Genomic DNA, 20,489 nt, shown 5'->3' with positions numbered 1-20,489 from the left:
AGGGCCACAGCCTTGTACATGAGGCGCCTGCTCCATCCACTAAGCCACCGACGCCCCCTTAAATGTTTTTTTAGATTGATATAGATTTGGTGTAAGGCAGGGGTCAGCAACGTTTTGGATGTCCTGTGCCACTTTGATTTAAAAAACAAACAAACATTTTTTTAAAGGTTGCACAGACCCAAGTGCCATGACGGATCATGATAACTAATTTTGTTGAATATATTGTCCCAAAAATAATTGCATTTAACAATATAATTGTCATTTTAAGACCATTTTATGCCACTGATATAATAATACAATACTTTTTACGTTCCACGGAACTCGGTGCAAGCGCCTCGTTCCTGACTGCATCACTGTCGTGACAATAATGACGGTAAAGCACACCCTCTCATGTAATAATGCTGAATTGGATGTGAGGAAGACTTCTTTCATGTTCTTTATTAGACACCTGTAAACTGATCATAAAATGTTTTAGGCCTTCTTATGTTGATAAAACTATTATCAACAACTTGTGGATTATCACTTGTGGTCAAGTGAAAACTTAATGCGTAAGGCTGGAAGGCAGTGTCGGCAGGACAGATGACACGGTGACAATTTCGAATTGACAATGCACAACATTTCTGTTACACGGTGACAATTTCGAATTGACAATGCACAACATTTCTGTTGTAATGTTTTTGTTCGGTTTCATAACAGGGTTGTGACCTGGGCACAAGTATCTGTGGGGGTGCTGACTGTTGTCCCTGAAGATGTGCAACTCTCTCCGAATCAGCTCCACCTTGACCCAGTGTCTAGTGCCATCATTGTTGAAGGAGGTATTGTAATGGATGATCTCCAGAACCTACCTGAGGCACTATGCTTCTTGTTTGGGCTGTGATACTAAATGTTTTTATTTGATGCAAAAGTGATTGTGAATCAGTTTCACCTGTTTTGGTGCAAATCAAGGGACAACAGGTGGAATGGAGAGGCAAAAGTGAGACAACCCCCAAAAAGGGAATGATTTTACATGTGTTGGCCACATACTGCTCTCTCCTTATCCTTCTTGGCTGATTCTTCTCTAGTTTTGTGTTCTGCTAGTGTCCTTGTAACTACCGGTAGCATGAGGTGGTACCTACAGCTCTATAAGGTTGCACAGGTAGATCTCCTCCAGGATTATAGATCCACACATGAGGTCAAAAGAGGGTTTGCTGTGTCTCCCAGCACAGTCTCAAGAGCATGGGGAAGATACCAGGAGACTGGCCATTATAAAAGGAGAGTTGGACAGGGCTGTAGAAGGGCATCAACCCAGCAGCAGGACAGGTATCTGCTCCTTTGTGCGAGAGGACCAGGAGGAGCACTGCCAGAGCCCTACAAAATGACCTTCTCAGCGTGATGTGAATGATGTCTTTCATATTTACTAAAAAAGAAAAGAAAAACACAGGACTGATTTTGAAAAAAAGGATCAATAAGTATATCCATTATTCAGTGATTTGATTTTTTATTTATTTTTTTTGGAATAATGAGCACTATACACACTACGGAGGACAAAAGGAGCTCACACACGTTTCACTTTCCACTAGAGGGCAACAACAACTTTAAAATCTGATTCCTTTATTCCTCTGTGTTGACAGAAACTGTTAGGCAAAGTGTGACACACTGACAGAACATTTTCTGTTCATTTTTCCAACTTTTGTTGTCCAACAAGTTTGTTATTGTGATGAATTTAATTTCTAAAGTACAACCAGGACAGCTGAAGTTTGCAGTGGCAGATATATTGTGTTTAGAATGCATCATTACTGAGAAACATAGAGGTTAAATTATAGCATGAAATGAACATCTGACTTCCTTCAGATGTTCATTTTTTTTTTTTGTTTAACTTATTATTTGAAAGTGTTTCTTCTTACAATCTATGGGAAAGTAAGATGTGAATCAAAAGTCGAAGCAGGTCACGTTGTTTGTTGTTGTTTTTGTTTTGTGTGTTTTATTTACAAGAAAAGCTGTGAGACTGAGATGGAGTTAAGACATGAGTGCAACAAACAAAAACAGCTTTTGTTTATGTGTAACTTTGTTCCAGTTACTGTAATTATCCAGCTCTGTCTGTGCAGCTGTCACAGTGTACAAGGGGAATCTTACTGACATTAAGGCTGCACGATATTGGGAAAAAATTGACATTGCGATTTTTTTGCCCCCAGCAATATATATATTGCAATTTATATTTATTTTTAAGGATGCATTATTTTCCACCAGATGACTTGAGTAGCTCTACTTGGTGAGAATTAATCATTAAATTATTAGGCTGATATTGCTTAATTCGGCCCTGCGCATCGGGGGCCGAGTTCGGCCGCACGCGCACACACACACACACACACACACACACACACACACGTGCGCACACACACACAGGCACACACACACAGGTGAGCACACTAGAGCACGGCTCGGGTCGCATTTTCCTGACCAGACCGGACCCGAGTCCAAGACATTTATAAACCGAGACAGTTATAACCCGGACCTACAGCTCCGCACTGTGCACACAGTCTATGGAGCGGAGCCTGTGTTGCGTTCAGGCGTTGTCACATAAATACTGTAACAAATTCCAGCACTTGAATAAGCTATTTATTCTTTATTCCACTAAATTAGACATCTTTTGTTGGTCAGTCGTTAAAACGGAAGCAAGTTTTACGTGCATCACTCAGCAGTTCAAACGTGCATGCTTAGATAATTAGGGCAAGCCATGTGTTGCAAGCCCCGCAATGTAAATATTGCACACTTGTGCATCGCGATGGCGATGCTTAAAAGATGTATTGTTCAGGCCTAACTGTCATAAAAATGACCCAGACCTTTATAATCCAGGCTTCTGTTGTGGGACTATAAAGAGAATAATAAAAATTAAATAGTCAGACTAGATACATATATATGTTGTTGTTGTTGCTGTTGTTATACATATATATATATATATATAAGGTCTGACACTATTTACCTTTTATTATTATTCTATTATTGTGATTTATTTCATGAGGGAATATCAGGGGCAGGGACAGACCAGGAAAAGGCCACAGCAGCTACATGGCCGTGGTTTTCTGCCATGCATGATGCCAGTGGGGGGAGGCCATCTATTGAGCCTCCTGTCCTGATTGATTCCTGTGATGGGGAAAACATGGCACCTGTGGCTGCTGTGGCCTCAGATGAGGGAGGAGGGGGAGGAGGAGGAGGCCTAGCCTGACACCAGCAGCTGCACACAAGAGGAGATTGCAGAGCCATCAACCTCAACCAGCACCTCTCCACCAAAGAAAAGCAGCTGCCCTCCTGCAGTTTGTAAAGGAAGAGGCAGCCAGGGAGGAGGAGAGGTTCCAGACCTCACAAAGGGCTAATGAGGAAGCCACAAAGAAATTCCTTGAGTTGTTGAGAAACTTGTAAATAAATGATTTAATCCAATTACTGTTTTTGTTGCAGGTCAGGCTACTTGTGAGCACAGAAGTTTCATTCATTTTTGTCTTGTTTGTAAAGCAACACAAGATTCACATTGTGCCCCCCCCTTACAGGACATAGTGTAGGCACAACGATATCATCACCATCTTGGAGCGGTTCGAGGATGTCCCCTGCTGTCAAGCAGATGTTGTGAAGCACAGCACAAGTGGTGATGACAGTGGGTGCAAAAGTATGGTTTACCTCCAGAGCCTTGAAGAGCAGACACCTCCAACGCAACTTCATCATTCCAAAGGCTTGTTCAGTGATGGTGCGAGCCTCTGCACGGTGGCTGTTAAAGCGGCTCTGTACCCTCCCGTGCAGTGGCTCCCGATACGGAGTGATGATGGTCACAGGCTGGTTGCTACATTGCTGTCTTGATGCAAATGTGGCATCCGTTTATTGCACCCACACACTTTGAGAAGACAGGACTCTTTGCCAGCTGCTCTAAGTTCCTGGCCAGAAGGCAGTCGCATAACCGTTTGGCGTAAGGCCGCAATCTTCTCTGCTCCAATGTGAACCAGTCAGCACACAGTGGACTTTGGGACCTGAAAAGCCCTGCAAACCACATTATAAGACAACCCATGTGCCATCCAGTACAGGGTGATTAGAATTGTCACATGGTGTCCCCAGCCATGGGTCCCCTCGTGTGGCTGCAACCTCATCAAGACCTCCAAAGATGCATGACTTACACGGTAGTCAGTCATCAGCTCCTGCTCCCCATCAAAGTAAATATTTAGGACGCATACTGTGGCATTAATTTGTCTATAAATGGCACCTGGTGAATTGTACTCAGTAATAAGTGCTCCAGACACACATGTAAGACAGTGCTAAATAAAGGTACTGGGAATAATTGGCTTTCTATTCAAACCTACATCCAACCAACCTGTGACTCCCGTCTTTCCCCTCTAAATCAGGCAGAACAAAGAGTTACAATGTGAGTTTAATATGAACTTTTCACCTTTTCCATGGATGTCAGATTTTAAGCCATGACAAAGGCAAAAGTAGATAGATAGATAGATAGATAGATAGATACTTTATTGTCATTGTCAATTGTTCTTGAACCGGTTTGTTCTGGTCTTAATTGTCCTGTATCTCCTGCCTGAGGGCAACATTTCAAACAGGGAGTGTCCTGTGTGTGTTGGGTCCCTGAGAATGGTTTGGGCTCTGCTGAGACAGCGGGAACTATAAAGTTCTTCTTCCAGGGTGGGGAGAGGGCAACCAGTGGTTTTCTGGGCTTTGGTGATGACCCTCTGAAGCGCCTTCCTCTCTGCTGTTGTGCAGCTGGTGTACCACACACACACACTATATGTGAGCATGTATGTAATGTTGACATTATACCACCTTTCACTACAGTTTCAATGTTTGTATCTGTAGGTGACATGAAGAATATAGACTATATAGAATATAAACATTTCTATTTTACTCAGCCTTTCCTGTTTCCGTTTCAAAATTGAGGCCCTCTGACAATGTTTCTGTGGACAGACTCCCTTTAGTTGTTGACACGAGGCTTTTTGTTGCGAAATATTTGCATGACTGTGTTGTTGGCAAAGCAGTTACTTGCATGGCTCCATAATGAAGGGAGTACTGGCTTTTAATTGTGGAAATACAATAGTCACAGCAGCAGGCAGGCATGAACGCTGTCTGTGTGAACACCACAGGCATGCAAGCTTCAGCAATTTAGTGAGGTAGCCATCACACCCTGTTCAGGCAGGCAGCATGTCCCAGGTGACACTGGCCAGTGAAGAGGAGTCAGCAGTCATTGCAGTGTGTCGATAAAACCTTTTTTGTTTTAACAATTTGTAATCACTACAAGCATGAGAGGTCCTTAAGCACACAGTCATAAATGTGCACATAATATATGAGACTGATCACCAAACTCGAAAAGCAGTGATGAAGAATATCTAGGTTAAGACTGAGATTAGAAATGTCTAAACTGAGAAACATACATATAATATTGTTTTTGTTTTTTATTCTTGTCAATTTAACTTGAGTCATTTCTTCTAATCTTGTTTTGATGACTTGAGATCAATATTAAATTATTTTAATGCTGACTAATGTTCACTTATTAAATTAGCCTCTTACTTTTATTACATTATTATGTGGTAGCAGGTGTAAATGTTCTCATGCTTATAATTATGTCCCATATTGATCACTATATTTCTCAAATACTCTCCTCTCTTCCTATCCCACTAATGTGCCAATCACAAAGTTTAACTGCATAACTGTCGAACAAAATGAAACATTTTCTGAAGCACCTTTGACTCTTGAAGCTTTAGCTGTCAAAGTCACATGTTACTCTTAATTTGATATAAAGTCTTAGACAATGTACTGAAACAGTGATCTTCACAGGAGAAAAACAAGTTTCCCAACTTCTGTATCATCCATCCATCTCTCACCAGATCAAAGACACTCCCATCTCTTACACAAGGAAAAACCGCAGAAAACCAAACAACTGAATCAGCTCAGTCCTTTATCCACACGTCTGTATAAAAACAAAATGAAAAAAATACTGTTGTTGCTTCTCTTCTGTCACGTTTCATCTCCAGGTAAGATCACGTTTTTCTTGTCACTTGGCTCTTGCAGTTTAGTTTCACTTTTACCTCAGTTGGGTGTGATGATAATGTGTTTATAATTATACTGATTGTATAGACCTTGTTTGTCCTACAGCGAAACACTCTCTGAAGTTTTTCTTAACTGCATCTTCTGGAGTCCCAAACTTCCCAGAGTTTGTGGGTACTGCAGTGCTTGATGAAATTCTGTTGGGTTCCTGTGACACCAACGTCATGAAAGTAGAACTAAAACAAGAATGGTTGAAAGAGCTACTCGAAAACAATCCTCAGCAATTCAAGTGGTACAATGCAGAGTGTTCTGAGAACCTACATAACACCTTCAAAGCCACAATTAATCACTTGAAGCAGCAGTTCAACCAAACTGGAGGTACAGAATTTATGTATTTTATATTTCACTTTTTATAGCAAAAATCTTCTGCATTCTGGTTTGTTTTGTAGCCAACACATATACTGTATTTTCTACTCTGAACATGCACACATATTCATGTTCAGGTGCTCATTACAGGTGTCTGCAAGGTATTTAGAGCTGGGACTGTGTCTGAGACTGCAGGTGTCAAACAGGTGTAACTCTTTATACAAGAGTTTGTTGTGCACATAATGCAAGAAGACACTGACTTTGCAGTCATTGGTCAATTCATGGAACAATAGCAAGAATTATATGAAAGTCATCACTCATATAAAGAAAAAGGGCACTAATAATCTGCACTTGAATTATGAGCTCATCACCAGACTTGAAAACTAGCAGTAAGTTTTTAAGATCATCTTTCCAGTGTTTCATCATTATGAATTACAGTCTCTGTTTCTGTCTCTCAGGTATTCACATTTTACAGAGTATGAGTGGCTGTGAATGGGATGATGAGACTGGAGAGGTTAATGCTTTTACAAAGTTTGGTTATAATGGAGAAGACTTCATATCATTGGACCTGAAGGCATTGACATGGATCGCTCTGAAACCACAAGCTGTCACCACCAAACTGAGATGGGATACTGACAAAGCAAAACTAAATTTCTATGTGAATTACCTCACTCAGACTTGCCCTGAGTGGCTGAAGATGTATTTGGCATCTGGCAAGAGCTCTCTGCTGAGAACAGGTAGGATCATATTACCTAATGTAGTTTCAAGGACACAGACTCAACTGCTATTGTATTATGATTCCAATCAGTCACTTATGACTTTGTTTTTGTCCTATTTCTGTGGCGGTGAGATTTGATTTTGCTCTCACCAGTTAGTTGGGACAGACAGTTTTGAATGCTCTGACATCACTTTCTATCAGAGCTGAGACTGTGATAGACAGTGCACAGTTAGCATGAGTTTAGTAAGTTGGTAACATTTTCTTCAACCCACATCTGTAATGCATTATGAGGGCTTTCATAGTATATTATAATGCTTGCTATATAACTACACTTGTAAACACGTAATGCTTTCTGATGCTTTATATCGGCAGCCATAAAACATTATTGCTGTGACATTTTAAGTGTCAAGTGCCTCACGTATGCTCTTGACTATAATCTAGAGGTTGACTGATGGGGCTTAAAATGCATTATACTACCTTTACTCACCTATACACACATCAAAAATCAGCTCTAGTAAGAACTGATTGTGTACTACAATAGTCCATGCAGTATGATAACTTATCATTGATAAATTATTATTGTATGTGTTAAGTAAAGTGAAGTACATACTGATGCAGCTACAATAATGCATGCTTCATCATAACATTTCATTGTTGGTGTTAAGTGAAATGTTATGCATTTTAATGCACCATGTAGTGATTATTATGTAATGCCTACCATAAATTAAATACTTTGAAAATACTTTCAAAGACTAAAGTGTGACACCCTCTAGTATGTAAAGACAAAGGGCCTCATGCAGCAACATTTTCTTGACTTGTCTCCTGACAACTCTCTTGACTTACTGTTAAATAAAGAAAGTAAACATATTTTCATGTTTTCCTGACGTTAAAGGAAAATCTAAAAAAACAGAAATAGCAAAGCATTTGTGATGATGTAAATGTGTCAGCAGCAGCAGTGGCGAAAGTATTCAGATCCTCAAATAAAAGTATTAATACCACACTGCAAACTACTCTTTTATTCATAAAAGTCCTGCATTGAAAATGTCACTTAAGTAAAAATATGTACAGTCAGGAAAACATATTTAAGAATCAAAGGTTTTGGGGCGTCGGTGGCTTAGTGGTAGAGCAGGCACCCCATGTACAAGGCTGTTGCCACAGCAGCCTGGGTTCAAATCCAGCCTGTGGCCCTTTGCTGCATGTCATCCCCCCCTTCTCTCTCTCCCCCTTTCAAGCTTACCTGTCCTGTCCATTAAAGGCAAAATGGCCAAAAAAAAAATATCTTTAAGAATCAAAGGTTTTAAATGCAGAAAAGTTTAGATTAAACAAAATAATTAAAAAGAAAAGCAGCGACTCCTTATATTTCAAAAAGCCAGAACCATGAAATGTTTTTGCACGAAAAATAATGTCAACAATTATCAAAATAGTTGCCAATTAATTTTCAGCTGCACTTGTATATTTTCATATGGTTTGTATGCAAAAATCTTATTGTGTACAGCAACTAGTAACTAAAGTTATTAAATAATTGTAGTTTTTTAAAATGTACAATATTTCCCTCTGAAGAATAGTGGAGTAGAAGTAGAGTTTGCATTAGATTAAAATACTCAAGTAATGTAAAAGTACCCCAATTTTGTACCTTAGTACAGTACTTGAGTAAATGTACTTAATTATATTTCACTGGTCAGCAGGGGGATGCAAAGTAACTGAAATGACAGTAATTGGGATCAATGGACTAAATATAGTTGTATTACTTTTGCCCACGAATTTAATACTCCAATCATTGCAATTACTCTTCAACATAATACCGGTAATCTAAATTTGATTTGATTTTTGTGATGGACAAAAAAAATGTGGACTGTGAAAACAAAATGCCTTTTATCTCATCTTGGCAAGAGTGCTCTCAACCACTCGTGAAATTTTAGCTAATCTTAGAGAAGAGTAAAAAAAAGACATCACTGAATATCATTGAATTGTCATTTAATTTGTTGCATACATTCATGGTCCCCAAAGAATGGGTCATAAAAACCTTTAACCTCTGCCTTTTATCTACTGCCATCATCAGGTCAAAATTTATGTTTAGCTAATACTTTTCTTTATGACCAAATACCAGCAAAACTAAATACACAGACACCAGCCTTAGCTGTACTTTATGTTTAGTGTTAATTGGCAAATATAATTTTGCTAACATGCAGAACCAAGATGGCATTACACCCGCCAAACATCAACATACTGGAATTATCATTGTTAGCATGTTGACATTAGCATTAGCTGCAACTATCTACCACTGCTACTGACATGAATCAGCATACAGACTCTCTGTGCTTACAACTGTGACTTACCTCTACAAACACACATATGTTTTTAGTTGCTTCTCTTTCTCTTGGTTTTCGCTATTCCTTACCTTGTTTTCTCTTCATTGATTTTTTTCATCCTTCTTTTACTCTGTATTCTTTACTTTCATGTTTGCCTTTCTCATCTTTCTCCATCCTTTTTCTCTGTCTCGTTCCCTTCCCCTCCATTATCTCTGCCATGCCCCCCGCCCTAGCCCTTCCCTCAGTGTCTCTCCTCCAGACGTCTCCCTCCTCTCCAGTCACTTGCCATGTCACAGGTTTCTACCCAAACAGAGCCATGATGTTCTGGAGGAAAGATGGAGAGGAGATTCATGAGGGCATGGACCACGGAGAAATCCTCCCCAACCATGATGGATCCTTCCAGATGAGTAGTGACCTGAACATTTCATCAGTCCCATCTGAAGACTGGAGGAGGTACGAGTGTGTGTTTCATCTCTCTGGTGTGAAGGAGGACATCATTACTAAACTGGACAAAGCAGTGATCAGGACCAACTGGGGTAAGACCATAGATTTTAATAATACCTAGATACCGGATGGCGAGATGGCATCTAGTCATTCTGGTGGAGTTGCTCGCCTGGCACAAACGCCAATAAGGTTTTCTAGCTTCTGAGTTTACTTCCGCGATATGAACCCCAGTTTTTTCTCAGGTCAAGGAAAGTTTTACAACTTTAAAACCACCATGGCTCAAACATTCACAATAAAGAGTCGTAATTGACCTTGTTTGTAGCTCGAGATGCTGTCAAAAGTTTTACAGATGTCTCTTTTATGGGGAAAATACTTTTGGGACTGCCGGCAATTTTTTTGCTGCAATACCACAAGTGCCCTCTTGGAAAAATTTGCTGCGAGAATGAGCAGCATTCCTGGTGGCCTGGAGACTGAGATCAGGCATGTAGGAAATTGAAAATACTCACCTGTTTGTTTTGTTTTTTTCAAGCCAACCCTATATCATAATTAAAGAAGTTATGCCCACAAAAATATTGTATCAGGTCGTCATCATAAATCATTTATTAATCCTTATTAATCTTGGACTTACAGGATAAGTACTGTTTAACAGTTGTGTCTTATTTTCATAGTTTTGTACATTATATCTCTCAATTGTGATAATATTGTCCTTATCAAAGCCATTGTAAACTAAACATTGATTTTTATCCAGTGGTTGAGACAAAGTCTGAATGTTTTGTTGTGGTTCCAGTTTCTCCCTCACAGATTACTGCTGATGCTGTTATTGGAGTTGTTATAGGAGTGCTGCTGCTGACAGTCTGCATCACTGGACTCTTCATCTGGAGAAGGAACGATCAGGTGAGCCATATTTACTCTACTGTTTGATTTAGCATAGGTTCTGCGCCTCATTCACCAACATGTGCACAGAAATCTACTCTATAAAATAACGTGCAAAAAAAACATGCAAAAAGGTCCTCAGATTCATGACTCATGATCACTGGCCAATTTTATATTTACCTTCGTGTGTATCTTAGTGAATACAAATGATCAAAATTATTAATTCATTCTTCATTCATTTGCAGTCAGCAAACTGTCACGACCCCATAAAGAAATATGTTTGCCAAGAGGTTTATCATGGAGAAAGCTGTAAAGTTATTTCTTTGCACATATTAAGGCTTTGTCACACCAGTGTGGGCAGTAAGTGAGCATCTGTGAATGTCATAATAATAATAACAATAATAATAATAATAACAACAATTTCATGGCACTAAAAAATGGTGGGAGTAGCAATCATTAGAACACAATTAAAAGCATTAATTTCATAGTTATTAAATACATTTGGCCGGATTTAAATATTGTCTATTAAAGCCTTTTTAAAGAATGTGGTTTTAATATGCCATGTATATAGTTCAAAGGTGTTTACATTTTCTAAGTCAGCTGGGCCTTCATCATTTGTGGGTACGCATGGTCTGAGGCAGTTCTAAATGTGTTTGCAGAGTACGAGCAAATGCTGGTGAAAAAATACTGATGAATCCCGGATTTGTGTGTAAAACACTGGTACACATGGTTAAAGCTGAGATTGGTGCTTATCACTGTTTGTGAATGAGGCCCAATATGTTAAAGACATTGTGCCAAAAGGACACAGTAGAAGTCCATCACAGATGTACTGCATATATAAAAGCCACTCTCCTACCTTTATATTCAAAGCCAAAATCTATGAAATTTATGGAGGAATTCTTCAAAACATGCAATTGTTTCCTTAGTTTCCTCTCATAAAATATCTTTCTAATGTTTTCTTTAACATTTAATACTGTAATATCTCATCTGTATTTCAGGATTCAGACCTGCAAACGGTAAGTTTTCCTTTCTGAAAATAAAATATATTTGTTTTATTGAATGAATTTAATGTGTCTGCTATTATGTGTTTCTAAACATTAGTAATCAACCCTTAATGCCTAATCCTGTCTCTCATGTGATTACATAATTTCACTAATTTTCTGCCTTTAGCTTCGGACTCTTCATCACCATCATACAACACAGCTGACCGCAGTGAGTAGGTCATTGTTTCAACCAAGCTGTGCACATGACACAATGTCCAAGTTCCATAACCCACAAAATCATTCCTCATAAGAGAGATTTTTGGGGGTCAGTGATGCAGTGTGGCTACAGGAAGCACATAGAACTACATACACACATTTCAATCAATCAATCAATTTTATTTATAAAGCCCAATATCACAAATCACAATTTGCCTCACNAAGTAATAATATTACAGTTCTGGCTACTGTGGTACAATATGTTGAAAGTATGTATTAATATCTGGCAGTTGGGACAGAGATCAGTTGTGGAACAAGTATTCAGAACCTTTACTTAAAGGTATACCATGTAGGGCTGTCAGTTACTGTTTGTAAATATGCATGACACTGAAAGTAACCACCAACCCCAGATTCCCTGTTGTTTGGCATTTTGCCTCACTGTATTTGCATTCTCTGTATTTGCAACTTCCCAAACACAGAAAATAAGAACGTACAGGCAAAGGGCAGAGTCTCTGCAGAAAAATACACCACCACACACTGAGAGATTCCCTCTGAAATGTATGGGAATAGAAGTATAAAGTAGCATGAAATTAAAAGTACTCAAGTAAAGTACAGGGTTGTTATTGCAAAATTACACCTATGTACAGTCTAGAAACATATAAATTAATTAATTAATATAAATTGCTTACATAATGAACATTAATAATGTCTCAAATACCTTACTAGTTATTCAGTTTGTCCCTTTATTAATTTGTCTTGAAGGCTCCCTGTGAAGATTAGAAGAGGACTCCAATGAAGTTACTGTGGCATCAAAACCGTTATAGATATATTATATACAGATATCAAAATATGTTATATATAAATAGAATATGTAGATATAAATAAAACAGACAGAACATCACAGGATAAGTCAAACTGCTCCGGTGTGAATTTATTTACGCAACAAACAAGATCATTAAAGTGACAGTCAGAGCTGACAGAAGCATAACTGTGGAGGAAAATCCTCCAGGAGTAACTGATGCTGCTGTCCAGCTGTTTCTGCAGACTCTTTCTGGAATTCTTATTAGTCTTGGACCTTCTCTGCTTTATATTATTAGACATTAGGCAGTCATCTGTCTTTGATGGTGATCAGTAGGACGTCCAGCCCTTTAGTTTCTATGTCATGGACTCCTGTTGGATGTTTCCATTCTAGAAACACATTAATGAAGACTCTGCAGTGAGCCCAAGCTGTAAACTCGTAATAACTCTTAAAACTTAATTATGCTCCTTTTAAACGTTTTTTAAAAAAGTGGTTGATTAGTGGTCAAAGCTGTCAACATTAAATTTTAGTGCTTAAATTTTCTCCATGTTTGCTGCTCTGCCTGCCGCTGCTTTTTGATGCCATCTGTCATGTCATGTTGTCTGTCAGTTTACTAATTGTCTTGCATCATTGTTGCTTTTTGTGCATGGCCTTTTATAATGTGCTTATTGTCTATGTCCTGCTTGCTTGTGGCCTGTCAGTTTGTTAATGTGTTATGTGTAATCAATTGTTGATGTTGGTGCTGCTATTCAGTGTTATTTTTTGTCTGTTGCAACTGTCTGCTGTTTGAGCTGAGTCTCTGTTAGCATGCATGTGTATGTATGAATTTTTGCATTGTTCTCTGTATTTTAGTCTTTATTCAGATTTAGTCTTCTTATTCTTTAATGTATTATTTGTATGTTTGTAACTAAATCTTTTATATTCTTTTAGGGTGACTATTCAACATCAGTCCAGGGACAGCAGATGTAAAATAGCCTTTTGGCTAATTCTGGCATGTTTACATTTAAAAAAAAAATAAAAGTTGTATTAATGTGCATTGTCCCTGATCTCTAAACCTTAAAATAAATAAATAAAATAAATAAGTGCTTGTATATAAATCACAGCATGGCTTAGCACCAAGATATATCACTAACCTGTCCGTACGATGTAGAACTGCTGGGATTTCTATGTACATGTATCTTTATATTCTCTTTGATACTATTACATTTTGTGTCGCTATTGATGTGATGTCATCAGTAATAAAGTCTGGAGCTGCTCCACTGACAATGAATGGTGAAAGATGTTCTAGATGACACTGAGAGTGAAAAAAACACTGTCAAAGGATGTACATATGGATTAATAATGGAAGGCTGTGGATAATCTTGTAATCATGGATTCATCAATGTCTGTGGTGTTATAATTACATTATAACGTTATAATCTATGGTGTTATTATATATATATATATATATATATATACATGGTGTTATACATTATAGCATAATGTGCACATATTTCTTTATTTTTTACACTCTTTGCATCCTTAGCATAATACATATTATACTTTACTAATATTTATTTTACAAACTAGTGTCATATTTTTTCATAATGTACATATTTTATTCTATATTTTACATGCTTCTTATTTATACTTCGTATTCATACTTCCTTATAATTCTCTTTGCTTTACATCGAAGCGACTGTAATGAATCACAATTTCCTCCCAGTGATCAATAAAGTATATCTGATTGTGATTCTGATTCTGATGTAAAACATGCAGTAAATCGGCTGTTTTTTGTTCTGTTTGTGGTAGCTGTTTGCATTGAACATTAGCAACTGCAAGTTAGCTCAGCCGTAGGCTATATATAGCTTACTGATCTTTATAGGGAGAGGCTACAGGTGAGAACATTTAAGGCTATTTTGCTTCCATAAAATGTCTTCTTTTAGACTAGTGGACAGAAAAAATCAAAATACACATTTAGACTTTTATTTAAGTTCAGATTTATGTCCTGGAAATGTATGCATGTAAGCACATGTTTATTCAGATAATACCTCATTTGCATTTTTAGACATAATATTTAAGGAAATTTGTAATACCAAAAATAATTGTCTAAATCTAAGTCAATAAAGTTTTTTTTCTATACCACAAGTGTTGCTGGAACTCTTTTGACTAAATCTAAGTCATCAAATGATGAAGTGTCATGGTGATAGTTTTCAGTTTTAAGTTTTACCCTACTCACCTCAGGTAGCAAACACATTTTAACTGTAGTTCTACCAGCACAGATATTAATTGACTATAATCATAATTAATCCACTCTCTATAACAGAGCGATACTGACAACCCACCAATCCTCTGGACTGAAGAGAACAAACGAAGATGTGTGTTCCATGCTGATCCACCGCAAGTGGACGTGACTTCTGCAAACTGTGGTGAACAGTGGCTTCCTGTAGAAGATGACTCAACGCTGTTTAGATGTGTGGGAACGTTGTTGTTGCTGTACTATGTGATGCTGCTCTCTGTTAGCCACTTTATGCTATTTGTCTTTTATGTAATGCACTATAGTTTTTTCTTCCAGTTTTCATCCACAACGGAGATTATATAAATATATAGAATATCCAAATTTCTGTGCGTAAAGATTGGGGAAATTTATTGTGATCTATTTGAAGTAGACAGAGATGTTTTAATACATTTTCATATGAACCTTTTAAAGTTATCTTAAAGGTAAAATATGTTGCAACTTTTTAGACTGCAACAAATGTTGAAGAAACATTTTTCAGTCATCTTAGCTGTGTTTGTAGACTGTCTCAGACCTCTATCTTTGTTATAAAAGTGTTCAATAAACAAAATACTGTAAATAATATTTAAGAATGTTGCATTTATTTGGACAAAGGCAATTTAGGAACAGCAATATTTGTTGTCTGGCATTTTCCAAATACATTATGAGGTTGAGACAGTGCACTGAAGTCAGAGACTCATGGGAGATGTCGAAGACAACAGCTGTCACAGCTTTGTTAAAAAATAGTATGCTCAGATTTCTTTGGGGAAATGATGTCCATTTCAGTTGGAATATGAATGAAAATATCCAATATAGAGTGTATTTTCTTAAAGACCAATAACAAATGTTTGATGTGTTAAAGCTGTCATGGGGAAAACCTGTTTTCACAGTTTGTTATTATATCTTGGTCCAGTGTTAAAGTCCTTGTCAACCACTGAAACGGGTGCAAAGTGTTTTGATAGTTAACCTATCAGAGACAAAGCCAGGCTAGTGCAAAACATATTTGATATAAATTAACTTTGTCATCATAAAGTGAAAATATGGAGTCAGTGAACTTCTAATAATAATAATAATAATGATAATAAATGATCTTACATGATCTTACATGTGGCAAAAGAGCAGCCAGAAAACTGTGACATGAGGCAGATGTTTAATCAATTGATGGCAAATCACTTTAACAAGTAACACATAATTTAACTATTCATACTGTATATGTAATCATATGGCATTATTTCTTCCTATTAAAAAATCCTTATACCTGCCCCATTTCCTTGGTTAATCTGATCATTCAGATAACTATATATTCACTGTCTGATTTTGTTTCATTTTCAGTTACCAACCACACAGTTCATTAACTTTCTGGAGTAGCTCATGCCATAACAAGATTATTAAGATATTTCCAAATTCTTAGGGGTCAAAATTTCAGTCTTCCTCTAATACACAAACCTGATGATTATTTAAAACCTCTAGGCCTACTTTGAAGAGGTTTATTTTGTTGCTCCGCACCTGCTGATAAATTTACATCTGAAATGTAAGTGGCTGGAAATCTGATTACTTCCTGTGTAGGCTGATATCCCACCTTTTTTGTCCATTTGCATGTGTGTTGTCTGATGTCGCAGTGCTTTGAGCTGCCTTAGTCTCCAGTGCTGCAAAATAGGTACATTTAATTTAAAAAACTGCACTAAAGTATGATTTCTGATTTTGAGCTTCCAGCACCTTAGTTGATTATTTCAATTCTGTTACTTCATTCTTATCCACTACATTCACTCAAGATGTTTTATTTTTTACTTGTTATTTTACAGAAGAAATGTTACAAATCACATGATTATCTTGTAAATATAATGTTTTGAATGTAATGTTAATGATTGAAATGCCCAGCACTATATATCATAATCAAAATTAGCTCCAGCTTGACCAACTACAACAAAAAAATGACTATTTAAATTAATGATTCAAAAATGATTAAGCAATAGCCTAAATATAAATATCAGAAATTGACCTGCATACATTACTTTTACTTTCAAAACTTATAGTATATTTTGCTGCACGCCAGTCAGTCCCCACAGACCCCCAAAGTTAAAATGCCCAACTTTACAGCTGAAATAAGCATGTTTACAGCCTGCCACAAAAAAAAAAAAAACAGTTAAAACAGTTTTGGTCTCTGGTGCTAATTTCTTCTTTCATTACAACTGTACAAGGGTGAATTTTTCATAAGTCATCTGTTTCCATTTTATTGAGGCTTAAATTTAAGTATAACTCTGACAGGCTGTCTGCTGATAGTGTCCTCTGCAAACCTGGTGTCACTACAAATTCATCAAATACCAGCGCCTCGTCTGTGACTTTCACTATTATTAGTCTGGTCACCATTATTGTTTAATGGCGCCCGGCAGCATCAGGGGGAGACGTGGTGGGGCAACAATGAAAGTGAAGTGGGAGTGGTCGAAGTTGGGTGGGTGGGAAGGGTGGTGGATGGGTCCAACAACCACCGACCCTCACCCGGGAGGCCAGTGTTCGCCTCCCATAAGATTGCAAAGCCAAACCCTGTTCTTCTCCCCTCAACCCAACCATGTGCTTTTGTTGCCTAAACTCAACCTATGCGTGTATTGGTGAAACATAACTACATGCATTTGTTGTTGAAGGAAAAAAAAGATTGATTACATTATGCTTAAAATCTCAATTCCTCCTGTAGTACTTGTGTTGTTTATTTCTGTTGTTTTATTTTTGTTTTCTATTTTTGTTTGTTTTGTTTTGTTTTCAAAAATAATAGTAATGCTGCATGGTGTCGCATTTATATAACATGAAATACAAAATTCAAACACCTCCCCACCCCAATAAGTTTCGTACAGTCCCTAATCTAGTTGCGTCAGAGACACTCCCACCTCCCTCCGTGAGCAAAGAGCGTTGCATGCACAAGTGACACGGCAGGAGACCCAGCTCGGTCCTCTAGTCACAGGTGTTTCTCAAAACAAGATGAAGCTGTTATTTTTGCTGCTGCTCCTCTGTCACATTTCATCTCCAGGTAAAATCACATTTCACTTTCCACTCGGCTCTGTGTTTTGCTCCTGCGTAGCTCCAAGACACACCCGTAATTTAGTTTCGCTTTCACTTCAACGTGATATGCCTGATGTGTTTCTATTACATCATACTAAATTTATAGATGAGGAGTGTGGTGATGATGTGTGTATATTCAGTGGCGTGATGTTTTTTTTATCACAAGTCACAACAGGGAAAAAAGTGAGACAGATTACCCAGGGCCCCAATAGGAAGTGTATGGAGTTAGATTTGTGTCTTTATTACATGCGAGAAAATAAATGATATGAGAGAAAAAAAAAATATTTGACAGAAAAAGTTTTCACACTGATAGCAAAAAATAATAATATTTGAGATTAAAAAACGTTTTGAGAGAAAGTATTTTGTCATAGAATATAAAAAAAATAATTTAAAAAATGATTTCCGTGGAAAAAAAAAATTCTCAAAAAACTTTTTTTTACTCTCAAGCATTATTTTTTTGCTATCAGTGTGAAAACATTTTCTCTCAAAAAAAGTCTTTTCTCGTGTCAGGATTTTGCTTTCGCTGCGAAAACAATGTCATGGGCGGGGCCACGTTCCTATTGGCTAGTCTCAATCAAATTGACAGCTGGGTGAGGATCATCTTGGGAGTCGAATTCAACTGAATCATTCATCATCTGTGTCATCATCTTACCCCAACATTGGAGTCTCCGATCCCAAATAACGCAGTGCATCTATGCCGGTGAATCCACCATGGTGGATGAATGATTCAGTTGAATCCGACGATCCTCACCCAGCTGTCAATTTGATTGAGACTGGCCAATAGGAACGTGGCCCCGCCTATGACATTATTTTCGCAGTGAAAGCAAAATCCTGACACGAGAGCAAAGACTTAGGTTTTGAGAGAGAAAAGAAAAATGTTTTGAGAGAAACAATTTTTTTTTTAGAGAAAATGTTTTCACACTGATAGCCAAAAAAAATAATATTTGAGAGTAAAAAAAAAAAGTTTTTTGAGAGAGTTTTTTTTTTTCTCGGAAAACATTTTTTAAATCTCAGATTATTTTTTTTATATTCTATGACAAAATACTTTATCTCAAAACTTTTTTTGGTCTCAAATATTATTATTTTTTGCTATCAGTGTGAAAACTTTTTTTCTCAAATATTTTTTTTTCTCTCATATCATTTATTTTCTCGCATGCAATAAAGACACAAATCTAACTCCATAAAAGGGGACCCTCAAGAAGCCTGAAATAAATTGTTTGTTCTTCTCAGAAAGTAATGTCAAAACTAAATTAAATTATTAATTATTTATTTATTTAATTAATAAATAATAATTAAAAAAATAATTTGTTTACTTTGTATAAACTTGAATGTGCAAAATGGTTTCGTCCACCCCTCCCAAAACATATGCCCACATTTATAGCCTATTTACAGTGAATGTAATGTGTGAACCTTGTTTGTCCTGCAGTGAAACACACCCTGAAGTTTTTCCTCACTGCATCTTCTGGAATCCCAAACGTCCCAGAGCTTGTGTCTGCTGCAGTGGTTGATGAACATCTGGCAGCTTACTGTGACACCAACAAAAAGATAGTCGAACCAAAACAGGATTGGATGAAAAAATTATTAGAAAACAATCCTCGGCACCTGGAGTGGTACACTCAAGAGTGTTTTAAGATTCAGCCTTATCGGTTCAAAGCCAAGATGGAGAGCTTCAAGCAGCGCTTCAACCACAGTGGAGGTACAGTATGTATTGTATTTAACTTTTTGCTGCTAAATTCTTCTGTTTTGTTTATGACATAAAATGACCCAAACTCATTCCAGCCTTGAGAAATTTAAAAGATCAATCAATAATTGAAATATCATCACAGTTACACACACACACACACAGGAGGAGAAAAAGCAGGAGACATCCTTCATTTCCTTCAGTAACCTGTCAGAGAATTGGACTGAAGGGTTTAACATCCATCTGTACAGGTTTTATTTCAAGACTCCAAACACCTCACTTGTTATCTAAAGTTTTGTGTTGCTGCATAAGGGCACGGTCACACATGAGCGACAATAACATAGGGGAATATTCACCACCCGTTTACTTCCACTCAAGCGAAGGGGCAAATAAAACATTTGCTTCAGATGGCAAAGCAAATTCCCATCTTGGCATCACATGGAGTTCAACCAAGCCCGGTTCTAGGCAGGCACATATGAGGGGGCAGTCAGAAATGTGAAGGGGGCATCATGCTCTAGCACATTTTTGCCATAGGTAGAGCTGACAAATAAAGGTCAGAGCTGACAAATAAAGGTCACTCACTCACTCACTCACTCACTTGCAGGATGTGGGGACGCTGTGTGTGTGCCCTATAGAGGGTGTCAAAGCACCGTGGTCTCAAATGTACTCGCCGCTTGTTTTGTTGTTGATAACAGTGTTTTCTACATGGAATTGGGTTGTTGTTAGCTGTGTGTCCAACCCCCAACCTAAAGAAATGGATTGCACTTTGTCAGGCCTCTACCCTAAGAC

The 20,489-nt window shown here is 37.6% G+C and overlaps 2 protein-coding genes across 2 annotated transcripts in view; both read left to right on the top strand.

Moving 5' to 3' along the window:
• LOC126384249 (uncharacterized) overlaps window positions 1-20,489 on the top strand; it is an 83,619-nt gene that overhangs the window by 37,939 nt on the left and 25,191 nt on the right. The window lies entirely within an intron of this gene.
• Window positions 17,854-20,489, top strand: part of LOC126384553 (major histocompatibility complex class I-related gene protein-like) — a 10,103-nt gene continuing 7,467 nt past the window's right edge. Inside the window, exons 1-2 of the mRNA XM_050035674.1 lie at window positions 17,854-17,987; window positions 19,446-19,715. Of these exons, the coding sequence (XP_049891631.1) occupies window positions 17,939-17,987; window positions 19,446-19,715 (319 nt within the window). The 5' untranslated portion in view covers window positions 17,854-17,938. The remainder of the gene's footprint in view (window positions 17,988-19,445; window positions 19,716-20,489) is intronic.

This window comes from Epinephelus moara, chromosome 22 (assembly GCF_006386435.1).
Source record: "Epinephelus moara isolate mb chromosome 22, YSFRI_EMoa_1.0, whole genome shotgun sequence".
NCBI lineage: Eukaryota > Metazoa > Chordata > Actinopteri > Perciformes > Serranidae > Epinephelus > Epinephelus moara.
The sequence above is the reverse complement of the archived record's forward strand: the minus strand, read 5'-3'. Positions and strand labels throughout refer to the sequence as shown.